Below are 13,960 nucleotides of genomic sequence, written 5' to 3'. Positions count from 1 at the left end.
TCACTAAAGATAATAATAAAGATAATAATGCAAAATTTAGAGATTTAAGTAACATTTATTTAAGATGGCAGAGAAATGGGAGAAAATGTAAAAGCTGGAAAGTAAATGATTTTTGATTCATTTATAGTATCTGAATAGCATTAGGAATTACAAGCAGATTGGTTGGTGAAGCTTCTACTAATAAAGGTTTTAATAATTTGAATGAGACATCTGCTCAATATGAAGAAAATTACATTTTATAGAATTATTCTAAATAGGCCTATGTTCTTTCTTGCTATAAAAATTTGTTTAATAAATTATAGATATTCTAATGTTATCTACTCATAGTCCATTGCATTCTCTGTTAGAAGACAAATTTCATACACAGTGATTTTAAAAGAAGAAAAAATTTAAAGGCAGCGAGCTTTATGACTATTATCTGCAATTCCTAAAATTGAGCTTTCAGTTAAGTCAGTGTAATTATAGAGGAAGAAGCAGGTTCAGATAGGTCAAAGGGGATTATAAATGTGTCCTTTTGGTCTATAAAAAAATAAGATTTCTTATATGTAAATCTTGATAAGGGAAACATTTCAAAGTATAACTTTATCTTTTAAGGCTTAAGAAATTTAAGTGAAATATAATATAATTAAACAGCCATAAAGAGGAATTGAGAATGTGTAGAAGCAAGTTAAAATGCTTCACTGTAAAGGTTAACCACTAATCTAAATCACATCTTATTCTTAACTACAAATTTTGTCTTGTTAGAAAGCAAGCATTTTAATATGACTGTGATGCAAACTTAAGTCCTGCTGACCATAATAGGGGAAAACAGGTTAAATTCTTCACATATGCTTTTGTGAACTTAGACTTTTTTTTTTTTTCTGAGCTAATTTGGTTTTTTTTTTTAAATAACTTTTTATTGACAGAACCCATGTTTTTACATTATCCCTTGCACTCACTTCGATTTTTCCTCTCCCTCCCTTTACCCCCTCCCCCAGATGGCAAGCAGTCCTATACATGTTAAATATGTCATAGTATAGCCTAGATACAATATATGTGTTCAGAACTGAACAGTTCTCTTGTTGCACAAGGAGAATTGGATTCAGAAGGTAGAAATAACCCGGGAGGAAAAACAAAAATGCAAACAGTTTACATTCATTTTCCAGTGTCCTTTCTTTGGGTGTAGCTGCTTCTGTCCATCCTTGATCAATTGAAACTGAGTTAGATCTTCTCTTTGTCGAAGAAATCCACTTCCATCAGAATACATCCTCATACAGTATCGTTGTTGAAGTGTATAATGATCTCTTGGTTCTGCTCATTTCACTTAGCATCAGTTCATGTAAGGCTCTCCAAGCCTCCCTGTATTCATCCTGCTGGTCATTTCTTACAGAACAATAATATTTCATAACATTCATATAGCACAATTTACCCAACCATTCTCCAATTGATGGGCATCCATTCATTTTCCAGTTTCTAGCCACTACAAACAGGGCTGCCACAAACATTTTGGCGCATACAGGTCCCTTTCCCTTCTTTAGTATCTCTTTGGGATGTGAGCCCAGTAATAGCACTGCTGGATCAAAGGGTATGCACAGTTTGGTAATTTTTTGGGCATAATTCCAGATTGCTCTCTAGAATGGTCAGATTCGTTCACAACTTCACCAGCAGTGCATCAGTGTGCCAGTTTTCCTACATCTCCTCCAACATTCATCATTATTTTTTCCTGTCATCTTAGCTAATCTGACTGGTGTGTAGTGGTATCTCAGAGTTGTCTTAATTTGCATTTCTCTGAACAATAGTGATTTGGAACACTCTTTCATATGAGTGGAAAGAGTTTCAATTTCATCATCTGAAAATTGTCTGTTCATATCCTTTGACCATTTCAACTGGAGAGTGGCTTGATTTCTTATAAATTAGAGTTAATTCTCTATATATTTTGGAAATGAGGCCTTTATCAGAACCTTTAACTGTGAAGATGTTTTCCCGAACTTAGACTTTTAAATGAATTTAATTAAGATTTTCTGCCTTTGTCACTAGGAGATATTTGATAAACTTGATTATTTACTTAGAAATTGAAGTCTTGGAGCAGCTAGGTAGTGCAGTGGATAAAGCACCAGCCCAGAAGTCAGGAGGACCTGAGTTCAAATCTGGTCTCAAATCTGATCACACTTCCTAGCTGTGTGATCCTGGGCAAGTCATTTAACCCCAATTGCCTCAGCCAGAAAAAAAAAAAAAAAGAAAAGAAAGAAAGGAAGAAAAGAAAAAGAAAGAAATTGAAGTCTTGTTAAATGTAAGCAACTTTTTGTTTTTTATGTAGTTGTCATAGAGGCAAAACTTCCATAAGCATTTTGGTTTAGATAGCAAATTCCATACAGAGTCATGATTTATTAATAGTCTCTCTTGGGTATTAACCACAATTGGAGATAGTTATAATGCATACTTGAGTAAAAGAAAAATGGTAGCTTTAGAAAGTAGAAGACAGAAGAGACAAACAACGAAGCTGGACAAATTCCTATGCTTTATAGAATTTCAGAAATGGAAAATAGATCAGAAATCTCTTTAAACCTATAGCTGAACGGATATCTCCAGAAGTGCTCATCTGGCCTCTGCCTGAAAAGTTTCATTGGTTGGGAACTCACTATTTTCTCAGGTAGCCCTTTGCACTTTTCCAAAATCTCTCTTTCCCCAGCTTTATGTCCAGTCTTGTCCTCTAGCTCTAATAAGACCAGATTTATTCTTTATCACATGATAGCTTTTCTTATGCTTAAATAGAACTGTCATATCCTTCTCTCTCTCCAAACCTCCTCTTAATGTCCAAATCTTCTCGTTTTCCTCAGTTAATCCATGACATGATTTCCACTCTACTCACTATTCTAGTCTTCTTTTGAGCTTGTTCCAGTTTATCAATGTCTTTTAAAAATTGGAACCCAGAATTTAAAGTGTTATTCCAGGTATGGTACTTTTGGGGGCAAAGTACAGTAGGGTACTTATCTCCTTCATGTCAGACATTTGATACATGCCTATAACATGCTATATGATGTCATACTATGACATTTTTAATGACCAGTGGTTTTATCAAGCATGTACTCTTATCTACCAATATAAATCATGTCCATTTATGCTTTTGTGTGTATGTGTGTGTGAATTCTCCATTCCCTTCCTAAAATCATCTAGAGTACTGGAGTAAATTTTTTTTAAGGTCTTTTAACATTTTATGGGGATCTCTTACTCTTAAATCACAAAGCATACATTTTTATAAAGATATCTTCTTGCATTTAATTCATTGTTGACAATATTCTATAGCAAGTCAATAAGTATTTATTAGGTACTTACTATGTACCAGCTGCTGTACTAATCTCTGGTGAATATAAAGAAAGAGAAAAATATGTCCTTTCTCTTGTAGAAACTCATATTCTTTTGGGAAAGACTACATGAAAACAACTATGTACAAACAAGATATATATAGAATAAATTGAATATAATCTATAGGGAGGAAGAACTAACAGTGGGGGGAGAGGATGGGATAGACTTAAGAAGACTTCTTACAGTAAGTTTGAGTTGAACTGAATTTTGAAGGAAAGGAGGAGCTGAAAGTGAGGAGAAAGAGTCAGACACTGGGGGACAACTAATGGGGACAAACACTAGGAAGGCACAGAATTGGGAGGTAAAGGATCATATATGAGCAACAGCAAGAAGACCAGTGTTAGTAAGTTAGAAGTACATGGAGGTTAATGAAAAATTAAAAAAAAAACCAAAAACCCTAGAGAGTTTTGATGTGTTTTACAAGCCAGGATTTTATATTTAATCTTGAAAATAATAGGGAGTAACTGAAATTTATTAAATATGGTGGTATAGCTGGGGGATTTTTTTTTTTTTAAATCAGAGAATGGCTTGACATCATTAAAAAGACAGCACAATTTCCTCAAAGTAGTAGTTAGTTTTCTTTCTTTCTCTACTTCTGTTCTTTTTCAAAATTGTGTGTGTGTGTGTGTGTGTGTGTGTGTTTCTAAAGGTTTTAAAACATTTTTCAAATTTTGGGGTTCCAAATTCTCTACCTTTCCTGACCATGAATTTATTTGATTATATGTTGCCTTTTTTTTTTTTTTTTTCCATTCATGTTAATGTGCTATAGCCTACTTATGCCTCTTAATTTTTTCAAGGTCCTTTGGATTCTCTAGAGATTTTGATGTTTCATAGCATATAGACAATCATGTGGTTAGCTTCCCTTGGACAATATTGGATTTTAAAAGATGTATTTTTGTCTCAGAAAGCAATCCATGAAACATGATTCTATACGTACCATTTATCTTAATTCTGAAAATGTTTAATTCCTACAACTAAAACTTGGTTAAGTTCAGTTTAGGGAAGGATTATTTTAAGAAATGATAGACTAGCTTGATTTACTCTCTCAAAAGCCATAAGACATTTAGAGCCTTGAAAAGGAATCTTAAAATTTTAAATTTCAGTTGTTTCATTGCAGCAATTTCATTTATTCATCTATTTGTTTATTTTTTAAAACAAATGCTTTTTCTACGTTTGTTTAAAAATTTTTTGACTTCTAGGTTTCTCCCAGATCACCACACACACACAATTAAGGAAACCTACATGTGAAGTTATGCAAAACATTTCCATAAAAGTTGTGAAAGAAAACATAAATCTCTCCCCTCCCCCCCGAGAGGCAGACAGAGACTGACCGACAGATAGACAGAAAATGGTTCAATCTGTATTCAGACCCAATCAGTTCCTTCTCTGGGTATGGGTAGAATTTTTCATCTTCAGAATAATTGTGAAACATTATACTGTTGAGAATAGCAAAGTCATTTACAGTTGATCACCCCAGAACATTGTTTAGCAATATTTTTTTAAAAATTCTTTTTATGTTATGTTGGTAATTTGTAGAACCTTTTATAACACTCAAGTTTTGGGATAGGACTACTGGTAAATGCATCTTTTTATTTATTAGACTTTGCTCTTGATCTTGAGAGTACTGTGGAGTCAGAGGATCTGGATTAAAATCCTACTCTTTTTGTTTATTCCTAGTGTGACATGAGACTAACCTCTTAACCTCTCTCATCTCAGCCTTATTTTTTTTTCACAATAATTTTTTGAAGTCATAAATGATTTGGTCTCTAATGTCCCTTTAAACTGTAAATCTGTGATACTAAGTAGTAGTGAGACATGCTTCTCATTGACTTACTGAAAGGATGCATTCAGAAATAGGTGTGATTGAAAAATGGATTCCTGTATTTCAAAAACAATTAATTTTTAAAAATCAAATATTTACTGTTTGTAAGGATTTTAGGAAAATTCAGTTAGTTACTTATTTATATGTATTGATATAATTCTTTGAACTAAGTGGCCCAAGCTAGAGATGAATCTACTCAACAATTTTCCTTTAAAGTAATGAGATTTATTTTCAACTTTTACATTGGCAAGCAAAATAGAGGTGATATATAAATTCAGTCTGTGTAATTTGACTAATATATGCAACAGAGTGCTTAATTTCTTTTTAAAAAAAAGATTATAGGGTTACATTTCGAATTACTTCTACCAAGCATTGTTGTGTGAAGAAATATTGCTTCTGCATGATTTTAGGAAATAAAAGAATCAAGGGAAGAAATTGAATACCATCTTTTAAAATGGAAATTCTTTTTGCTCTTATTAATTTGAAGAAGGGCCTAGATGACATTAGTTAAGAATCACTGTTCTCTTCCAGTGGAACATTATATCATGAATACACCTTGTTTGGCCTTATGAGCCCCATGACAAACAGTAGGTTATCCAAAAGTCAGTTTTGAAGTCTATATGCCAGAATAACACTGTATATATACTTGACTAAAAAATACTTTATACCTAATAGTCATTAATCAGCAGGGATATGCTTCACATACTGTTTGTGCTAAGTGGATAGAAAAATAAAAAGTGTAATCGGCCCTTGTCCTCAAGGAGATTTCATTCTGTCCAGATAGAAATTTAATGTAGTTTGGGGAAGGAAAGCACTAGCAGCTAAGGATTTAGGGGAAGCTTTTTTTTTTTTTTTTTTTAAATAGCTTTTTATTTACAAGATATATGCATGGGTAATTTTTCAGCATTGACAATTGTAAAACCTTTTGTTCCAATTTCCCCCCCCCCCCCCACACACACACACACACTTCTTCCCCACCCCTCTCCCAAATGGCAGGTAGACATATGTTAAAAGTATATTTTAAATACAACACACACACACACACACACACACACACACACACACACACACACAGTTATTTTGCTGCACAAGAAGAATTGGACTTTGAAATAATGTACAATTAGCCTGTGAAGGAAATAAAAAAATGCAAGTAGACAAAAACATAGGAATTGGAAATGCTTTGTAGTGGTTCATACTCATTTCCCAGAGTTCTTTCGCTGGGTGTAGCTGGTTCTATTCATTATTGAACAAATGGGACTGATTTGGTTCATCTTATTGTTGAAGAGAGCCACGTCCATCAGAATTGATCATCATATAATATTGTTGTTGAAGTATATAATGATCTGTATACTTATTGTGTATCTAATTTATATTTTAATATATTTAACATCTACTGGTCATCCTGCCATCTGGGGAGGGGGGTGGGGGGTAAGAGGTGAAAAATTGGAATAAGAGGTTTGGCAATTGTTAATGCTGTAAAGTTACTCATACATATAACCTGTAAATAAAAGGCTATTAAATAATAATAATAATAAAAAAAGAAGTATATAATGATCTCCTGGTTCTGCTCATTTCACTCAGCATCAGTTCATGTAAAGTCTCTCCAGATCTTTCTGAAATCATCCTGCTGGTCATTTCTTATAGAACAATTATATTCCATAACATTCATATACCACAGTTTATTCAGCCATTTTCCAATTGATGGGCATCCACTCACTTTCCAGTTTTTGGCCACTGTAAAAAGGGCTGCCACAAACATTTTTGCAAGTACAGGTTCCTTTCCCTTTTTAAAGATCTCTTTGGGATATAAGCCCAGTAGTAACACTGCTGGATCAAAGGGTATGCACAGTTTGATAATTTTTTGAACATAGTTCCAAATCACTCTAGAACAAGTTGGAAGAGTTTAAAAATTTTTACTTCCCAACTAAGTATCCCTATGCCCCTTTGGGGTATGAAATGAAGAAGCAGCTTTAATCTAGGAAAAGTGTTTTACCATTGACTATCCTGCTTGCCTTTTGGACCTCAGATGAGTAAGTCACTTGTCTTCTTCCAGCCTTCTTTTTTTCTTTTTTTCCCATCTGAAAAATGAAGTGGTTGAATTCAATAATCTTTAAAATCTCTTCTTAGGGTAATTTGAACATTCAGTTTTTTTTTTTTTTTTTTTTAAATTTAATAGCCTTTTATTTACAGGATATATACATGGGTAACTTTACAGCATTAACAATTGCCAAACCTCTTGTTCCAATTTTTCACCTCTTACCCCCACCCCTCCCTAAATGGCAGGATGACCAGTAGATGTTAAATATATTAAAATATAACTTAGATACATAATAAGTATACATGACCAAAACATTATTTTGCTGTACAAAAAGAATCAGACTCTGAATTATTGTACAATTAGCTTGTGAAGGAAATCAAAATGCAGGTGTGCATAAATATAGGGATTAGAATTCAATGTAATGGTTTTTAGTCATCTCCCAGAGTTCTTTTTCTGGGTATAGCTGGTTCAGTTCATTACTGCTCCATTAGAAATGATTTGGTTGATCTTGTTGCTGAGGATGGCCTGATCCATCAGAACTGGTCATCATCTAGTATTGTGAACATTCAGTTTTATTAAGTCATTTTAAAACAGCACAGGAATCTTTTTTTTTTTTTTTAATCCCTATCAATTTGAGTTTCTTAATATTATTTTATAGTTCTTGTCTAATCGATCAGATAAGTAGGGTGTACAAACCCAAATGTTGGGAGTGTAATGGAAAATGGCTTATGACAAAAGTAAAGAAAAATTGATTGTCTTCACAGCTTGATGTTCTATAATCTAGAGTTATTAAAAAAAAAATTAGCAGGTAGGGTTATAGCGTAATTAGCTAAAATTTTGATGAGAACAAGATGTCACAGAAAAAAAAATAAATTTGGTTCTGGAAATTATAAATCATTCTACTTAATGGGAATATCTTAGAAAATTTGATCAAAGCAGCCAATAATCCATTACTAAAACTGGTCAGAGGATTATATAAAAATCTTATCTAACCAATTTTTTATTGTTAAATCCTTTCAATTATATTTGACCCCTTGTGATCTCATTTTGGGCGTTTCTTGTCAAAAGTGTGCTTTTTCCCTTTTCCAGCTCATTTTACAGATGAGGAGCTGGGGCAAATGGGGTTAAGTGACTTGCCTAGGGTAATACAATTGGTACCTGAAATCAGATTTGAACTCAGGTCTTCCTGATTCCCAGGTTCCTTGTAGGCACTGTCTCCATTGTGCCACCCAGATGTTCCCTGACCAATTTGCTTTCCTTCTATGAAAAAGTGACGAGGCTTGTATCTTGGAAGGAAGCAGGAGACATTGATGTTTTGGTCACATTAGGTACATTCTTTGGAAGGCAGACAGATCTGGACCACATTCTGGTGCACCTGGACTAACAAGTGGCTAGAATGGTGTTCCCCAAGGAAAGGGATGAATCAGTCTAGAACTGATCTCCAAGTGGTATGCTTGTTAAGTCTCCTCTGCATGGGGTTTTATTTAATGTTTTTATCAGAGAAAAGTCTGAATGAGCAGCATACTTGTGAAGTCCATAAAGGTAGGTAAATTTGGGAAATCAGAGTAAACTGCTAAAAAATGATTACATTTAATCTAGAAAATTGATACATCAAGAAGTGGATAGAATTCACAAATTGGAATCATTAATAACAAGTTTAATAAAAGTTAACAAAAAATTTTTATTCAATGCATTGGGCCATAATCATCAAGGGTGATATTGGGAGGTTCAAAGATAATTTTGTTTTTTGGTAATAAATAACAATAGCTAGCATTTATATACTGCTTTATGATTTTCAAAACATTTTACAAATATTATCTACTTTATCCTCATAACCATCCTTTGAAGCACAGAGAAATCAAATAACATACTCATGGGCATATAGTCAGTAAGTATCTGAGGCCAGATTTGAACTTGGGTCTTACTAACTTTAGGTTCACTTAGTTGTTCCCCTTAGCTGCCCCCATAATAGATTTGTGACAATTACTTTTAAGTTGCATAACTTAGCTTAACAGAATTAATGATGATTGTTAGAAGTTTACGTTATTTAAGAAGCATTCATAAACCTTATTGTTTACTTTTTAAAGCCCCAGAAGAAAGAAGAACCAAATCTGGAATTAAAAAAAAGTACCAGCCCTAAAAAGGCAGCAGAACCCACCATTGATCTTTTAGGACTTGGTAAGTAATAAATAATAAAATCCTTCATGTTTTGTTATGGAACTGTTGAAAGAGACCTTCATTTGAAATGGACATAATGACTTTATCTTTAGTGTGCCAACAGATACCATGAGCTGAATTTGAAAATACTATGATTAAGTCTACTGAGTTCTCCTACAATAAAGGAAATCTTTAATAAGGGGGCTGGTGTGTGTCAGCACTATCTTCACTGATATACAAGTAATGAGCTCCTTAGGGAAAGGAGCGATATCAAAGTAATCTTCAAAGGCTTGGTAGACCATGACATTTCAACATTTAAAATACGAAAGTGGGGTTTGGTGTGTATGTGTGCTTTTTATTTTATTTTTTTTTTAAGTAACAGTATACTGTGGTGGGCTTATTGTATAATGTGCTGATGTTTTTAAAAAAAAAAAGTAATTTTAGTTGGCTAAAGCCATCTTCCATATTTCATGCAGAGTTCTAGTATCAGAATTGAAATTGAGAATTGTTCATTTTTGTCTAATATACTTTTTTTCCTTAGCCTAGCAGATAACAATATGGACTTTGTCTTATAAGTAAATAAGCTTTGATTCAAGAGGTGCCAGTCTTATACAGTGTTTATCTACAAATATTGCCAGTTCTTTTTTATACTCTTCAAAGGATTTGCAAAGCAAACCGTCTTTTTCAGCAGTATCTGTGTTTTGTAACAGTAATGAATTTATCTCTTAATTTGGGAAAAACCAAAGGATATTTGGAAGGATCTAGTTTCAGGAAAAAAAACAACAATATTGTTTTTGTTCTTTATGGATAAATGGCTTCCTATTTTGAGAATCACTGTTGTTTTATTCCTTTTTTTTTTTTTTTTAAAGCCGATATGTATCATGCAAATGTTTTTCCTAGAGGTAAATTTCCGAATGTGGTAGTGAAAAGTAGTTTGATAGATACATTAAAAAATAAGTATAATTTTGAAAATAGAATTTAAGTCTGGAGGCTATAAACATAATTAACGTTGCTAGTACTTGTAATTTCTGTAGATTATCCCTTTTGTACTTTGACTTATGAAGGACACAGGAGAAAAAAGATTTCTGTCATATTCCAAATTAAGTTTCTTATTAAAAGTAACCATTTGAAAAATTGTTGTAGCATTTTCACATAACTTGATTTAGTGTTGTGTCTGTTTATTTATACTTTATAATTATCTATCTTTAAAATATGTTTAATTGCTCCACATAGGTAATGCTTTCATGCTTATTATTGGTATCCCAGGTTCTTTACAATGAAAGCTTCTAAGATGCTACATATGTAAAGTAGAGTAAATATTAGATCATTTGAGAGTAACTTGGTTCTTTCTTGAAATGAAACATTAGTTAATTGAGATCATGTTCTTTCCCAACTATAGTGATTCATGTTAAATCACGTTCTTTTTGCTCTCTTATTTCTATCCTTGTGCAGTGTTATCCACCCAAAGGTATTATCTGTCAAACCATCAAATGCAGTAAAGGTGGTTTGGTTCAGTGGAAGAACACTGCATGTGGAGCCTCAATACCTCATTCCCATACCAGGCTCTACCACTGACTACCTGGGTGAGCTTGGACAAATCACCTACTCTTTCTGTGCCCCATTGTCCACATCTGAAAAATAAAGGGATGGAATTAGACAATTTCCAAAGGTACTTCCAACTTTAAATCTAGTAAGATCTTGTGATTCTTAGTGAGCAGTGATACCTTTGAGAAGTAGTTTTCTTTTTGGAGATTGATTGTAGTGCAACAAGATCACTGTTTACTCATGTTACCTGAAAGAAACATCTTGTCACAAATTATAGAAACATAGGCTGTGGAGCTTAAAGGAACTTTAGAGATAATGCAGGCTGACCCTTTTATTTTAGAGATGGTGAAACTTAGTCTTAAGGAAAGTTAGTTAAGTGATTTGCCCAATGTTACATTGTTAACTCAAGTAGAGATGGGGAGAAAAATAGGCTCTATTTCAGGCCCTTGGATACTCAAACTTTTGTGGTAGTTGTGTAACTCATCAAAATTATGAGAAAATTGATATTCAAAGCAATGGTGACTTGTCTAAAGTCATAGAAATTAATACATGTCAGAATCAGACATCAAACTTCAATTTTGTTTCCACCATATTTTTCTTTCTTTTGTCTAGTCAGGGTCTAAGCTCTTCTACATCTTTAACCCCTAATCTAAACTCTTCCTCAGCTTTTTAGGGAGAGAGTATGACCTCCCTTATTTGATTCCAAGCAAACCCAGAGCTCAAAGGATTGAGGGACTGAGAAAGGGTACCAGAGGTGGGGACAAAGGTGATGGTAAATGGGGATGCTATATATCCCTTAGCTACACATGCTACACACACACACACACACACACACACACACACACACACACACACACTACATTTGTGTGTGCTCATGCATACACCTTAAGAATTGGACTAGAATTAATCCCAGAATCCACTTTAGTTCAAATGGTTCAAAAGATTTAGGGCAAGATCTGAATTAAATTTCAGAAAGTCATAAGACAATTCAGAGTAGGAAATCACCTGGAGAGACTTATAAAATCATAGAGTGACTACATAGATAATTTAATCCTATCTGAACAGGAATCCTTTCTAGAATATCCCTGAGAAGAAGGCCATTCAGCTTCAGCCAGAATATGCTTCGGGATTTACTCACTGTCTAATAAGATGATTTATTCCATTTTTGTACAACTAGTTGTTTATTGTTTATTATATCATCTACATATTCAGCTCTGGACTTGCTCCTGAGCTTCAGTCTTGTATTATTAATTGCCTATTATGATATTTCAGACTAGATATCTTAAAGGAGTCTTTATCTCAACCCTTCCTTCTTCAAAACCTTTTTATTTCTTTCAAAAGCACCTCCACTCTTCTAGTGTTATCCCTTCATAATATCAGCATTATTTTCTATTCCTTGCCTTTCTTCACATACCCATATCACATAGCTAATACTTTGTTTCAGACTGGCACCATCTCTTTAAATCCATGCAAGTTTCCTGATTGGTTGCCTCGCCTCCATTCTCTCACTCCTCCAGTCCATTGTATGCCTGCTGACAAAGTAATTTTCTTTAAGCTGACTTTGCTGACATCACTTTCTTGCTGACATCAAATGCCAATGACCTCCTATTGTCTCTAGCATAAAGTGGAAACTCTACTGTTTAACTTTAAAAGCCCTATATAAACCTGGTTTCTTCTGGCACTCTTGTCAAATTAGTACTTTTATTTGTCACCTAGGACACTCTATTTCCTTCTCTATGCCTTTGCACTCAGTGATTCCCCGGCCTGTAATGCATTCCTTACTCACCTGTACTTGTAAGTCTCTTCTGCTCTCTTTCTTTAAAATGCAGCTCAAGGTACCTATCTTCTATATGAAATCTTTCCTGATTCCCCTAGCTGCTAGTGTCCTCTTCTGTCATAGTACCTTGTATTTAAATACTTTGTGTGTATATAAATATGTATTTAACTTTATATTTATTCTGTAAATATTTTATATTCACCTGCTGATTCTAGATCGGGATTAGTTCTTTGTGTTTGTTTTTCCAGTGCCTACTATAGTAGTACTAATGAGTTTCTGGTACTCATTAATAAATATTTTAAGATTGATTTATTATTGTTGTTTTGTATGTTTGAACCTGTGATTTTATTATTGTAAGGAACCTCCCCATAATTCTTTCTCTACCAGTGCAGATCAGTAACCATTATAGAACTTTTGGTGTTAGAGTGTTTTCTGGAGCTTTGGAAGGATCATGACTTTCCCTAAGGCCACACTGAGAATTTTAGAGAAGGAACTTGAACCCAGCTTGGGTTGACTTCAAGCTTAGCTCTCTTATCTGCTCTGCCATACTGTCAGTTGTTGATTTTATTGAGCAGAAATTTGCCTCCCTTTAATTTAGTCCTAAACATAATTTGCTAACTCTCCTATTATGCAGGTTACTGGTCATATAGGCTATTAAATTAAAATAGTGCTAAAGAATTCACCATTTTGATATATAGCTTAAGTTTTATCTTGCTAATGAAAATTCACCTTAGGAAATAGCACCATCAGAGGTATTGTATGTGAGCATACTTAGTCTTCATTGTCTGAATGGTATTGATTTAAATTTACCTATTTTCTTTTTCCAGGCCAAATTAATCTAAAGAAATTGCTACCTAAACAGTTCACAGAGTCTTCAATAAGAAGCACGTTAAAAATAAAATAAAATAAGATAAGCATTTAAAAACATGTGACTATGTGGATAGAAGCAAAGTAGAACTAATCTAAACAAGTAGTCTTTATTGAAATAACTTGAAGCTGAGTGTCACACACTTAGAAATAGGTACAATCTAAGTATGTGAGAAAAGCAAATATTCTTTAAAATTCCTACTTTTATGCTGAGTTTAAAGAAACAAGACGTTATCTTAATGTACTGTTCAACTGAAATTGCAAAGTTGAGAGAGGACAACTTCAGTGTAATACAACTATCATTGTCAAATTCAATTCTTTACTAAATAAAAGAGAAGAACAAATTGCCTTTTTCACCATTTAAAAAAAAAATCTGTTTCAAGGAGAATTGTCACTAGTCCAGTTATTTGAA

General features: G+C 33.5%; 1 protein-coding gene across 1 annotated transcript in view; it reads left to right on the top strand.

Annotated features, from left to right (window-relative positions):
- The window catches only part of SMAP1 (small ArfGAP 1), a 196,077-nt gene that overhangs the window by 159,239 nt on the left and 22,878 nt on the right, over positions 1-13,960 (top strand). The window contains exon 7 of the mRNA XM_031964663.1: positions 9,290-9,380. Coding sequence (XP_031820523.1) covers positions 9,290-9,380 — 91 coding nt within the window. The remainder of the gene's footprint in view (positions 1-9,289; positions 9,381-13,960) is intronic.

This window comes from Sarcophilus harrisii, chromosome 4 (assembly GCF_902635505.1).
Source record: "Sarcophilus harrisii chromosome 4, mSarHar1.11, whole genome shotgun sequence".
NCBI classification, from domain to species: Eukaryota; Metazoa; Chordata; class Mammalia; order Dasyuromorphia; family Dasyuridae; genus Sarcophilus; species Sarcophilus harrisii.
Note: the sequence above shows the minus strand (reverse complement) of the source record. Positions and strands in the feature narration are given on the sequence as shown.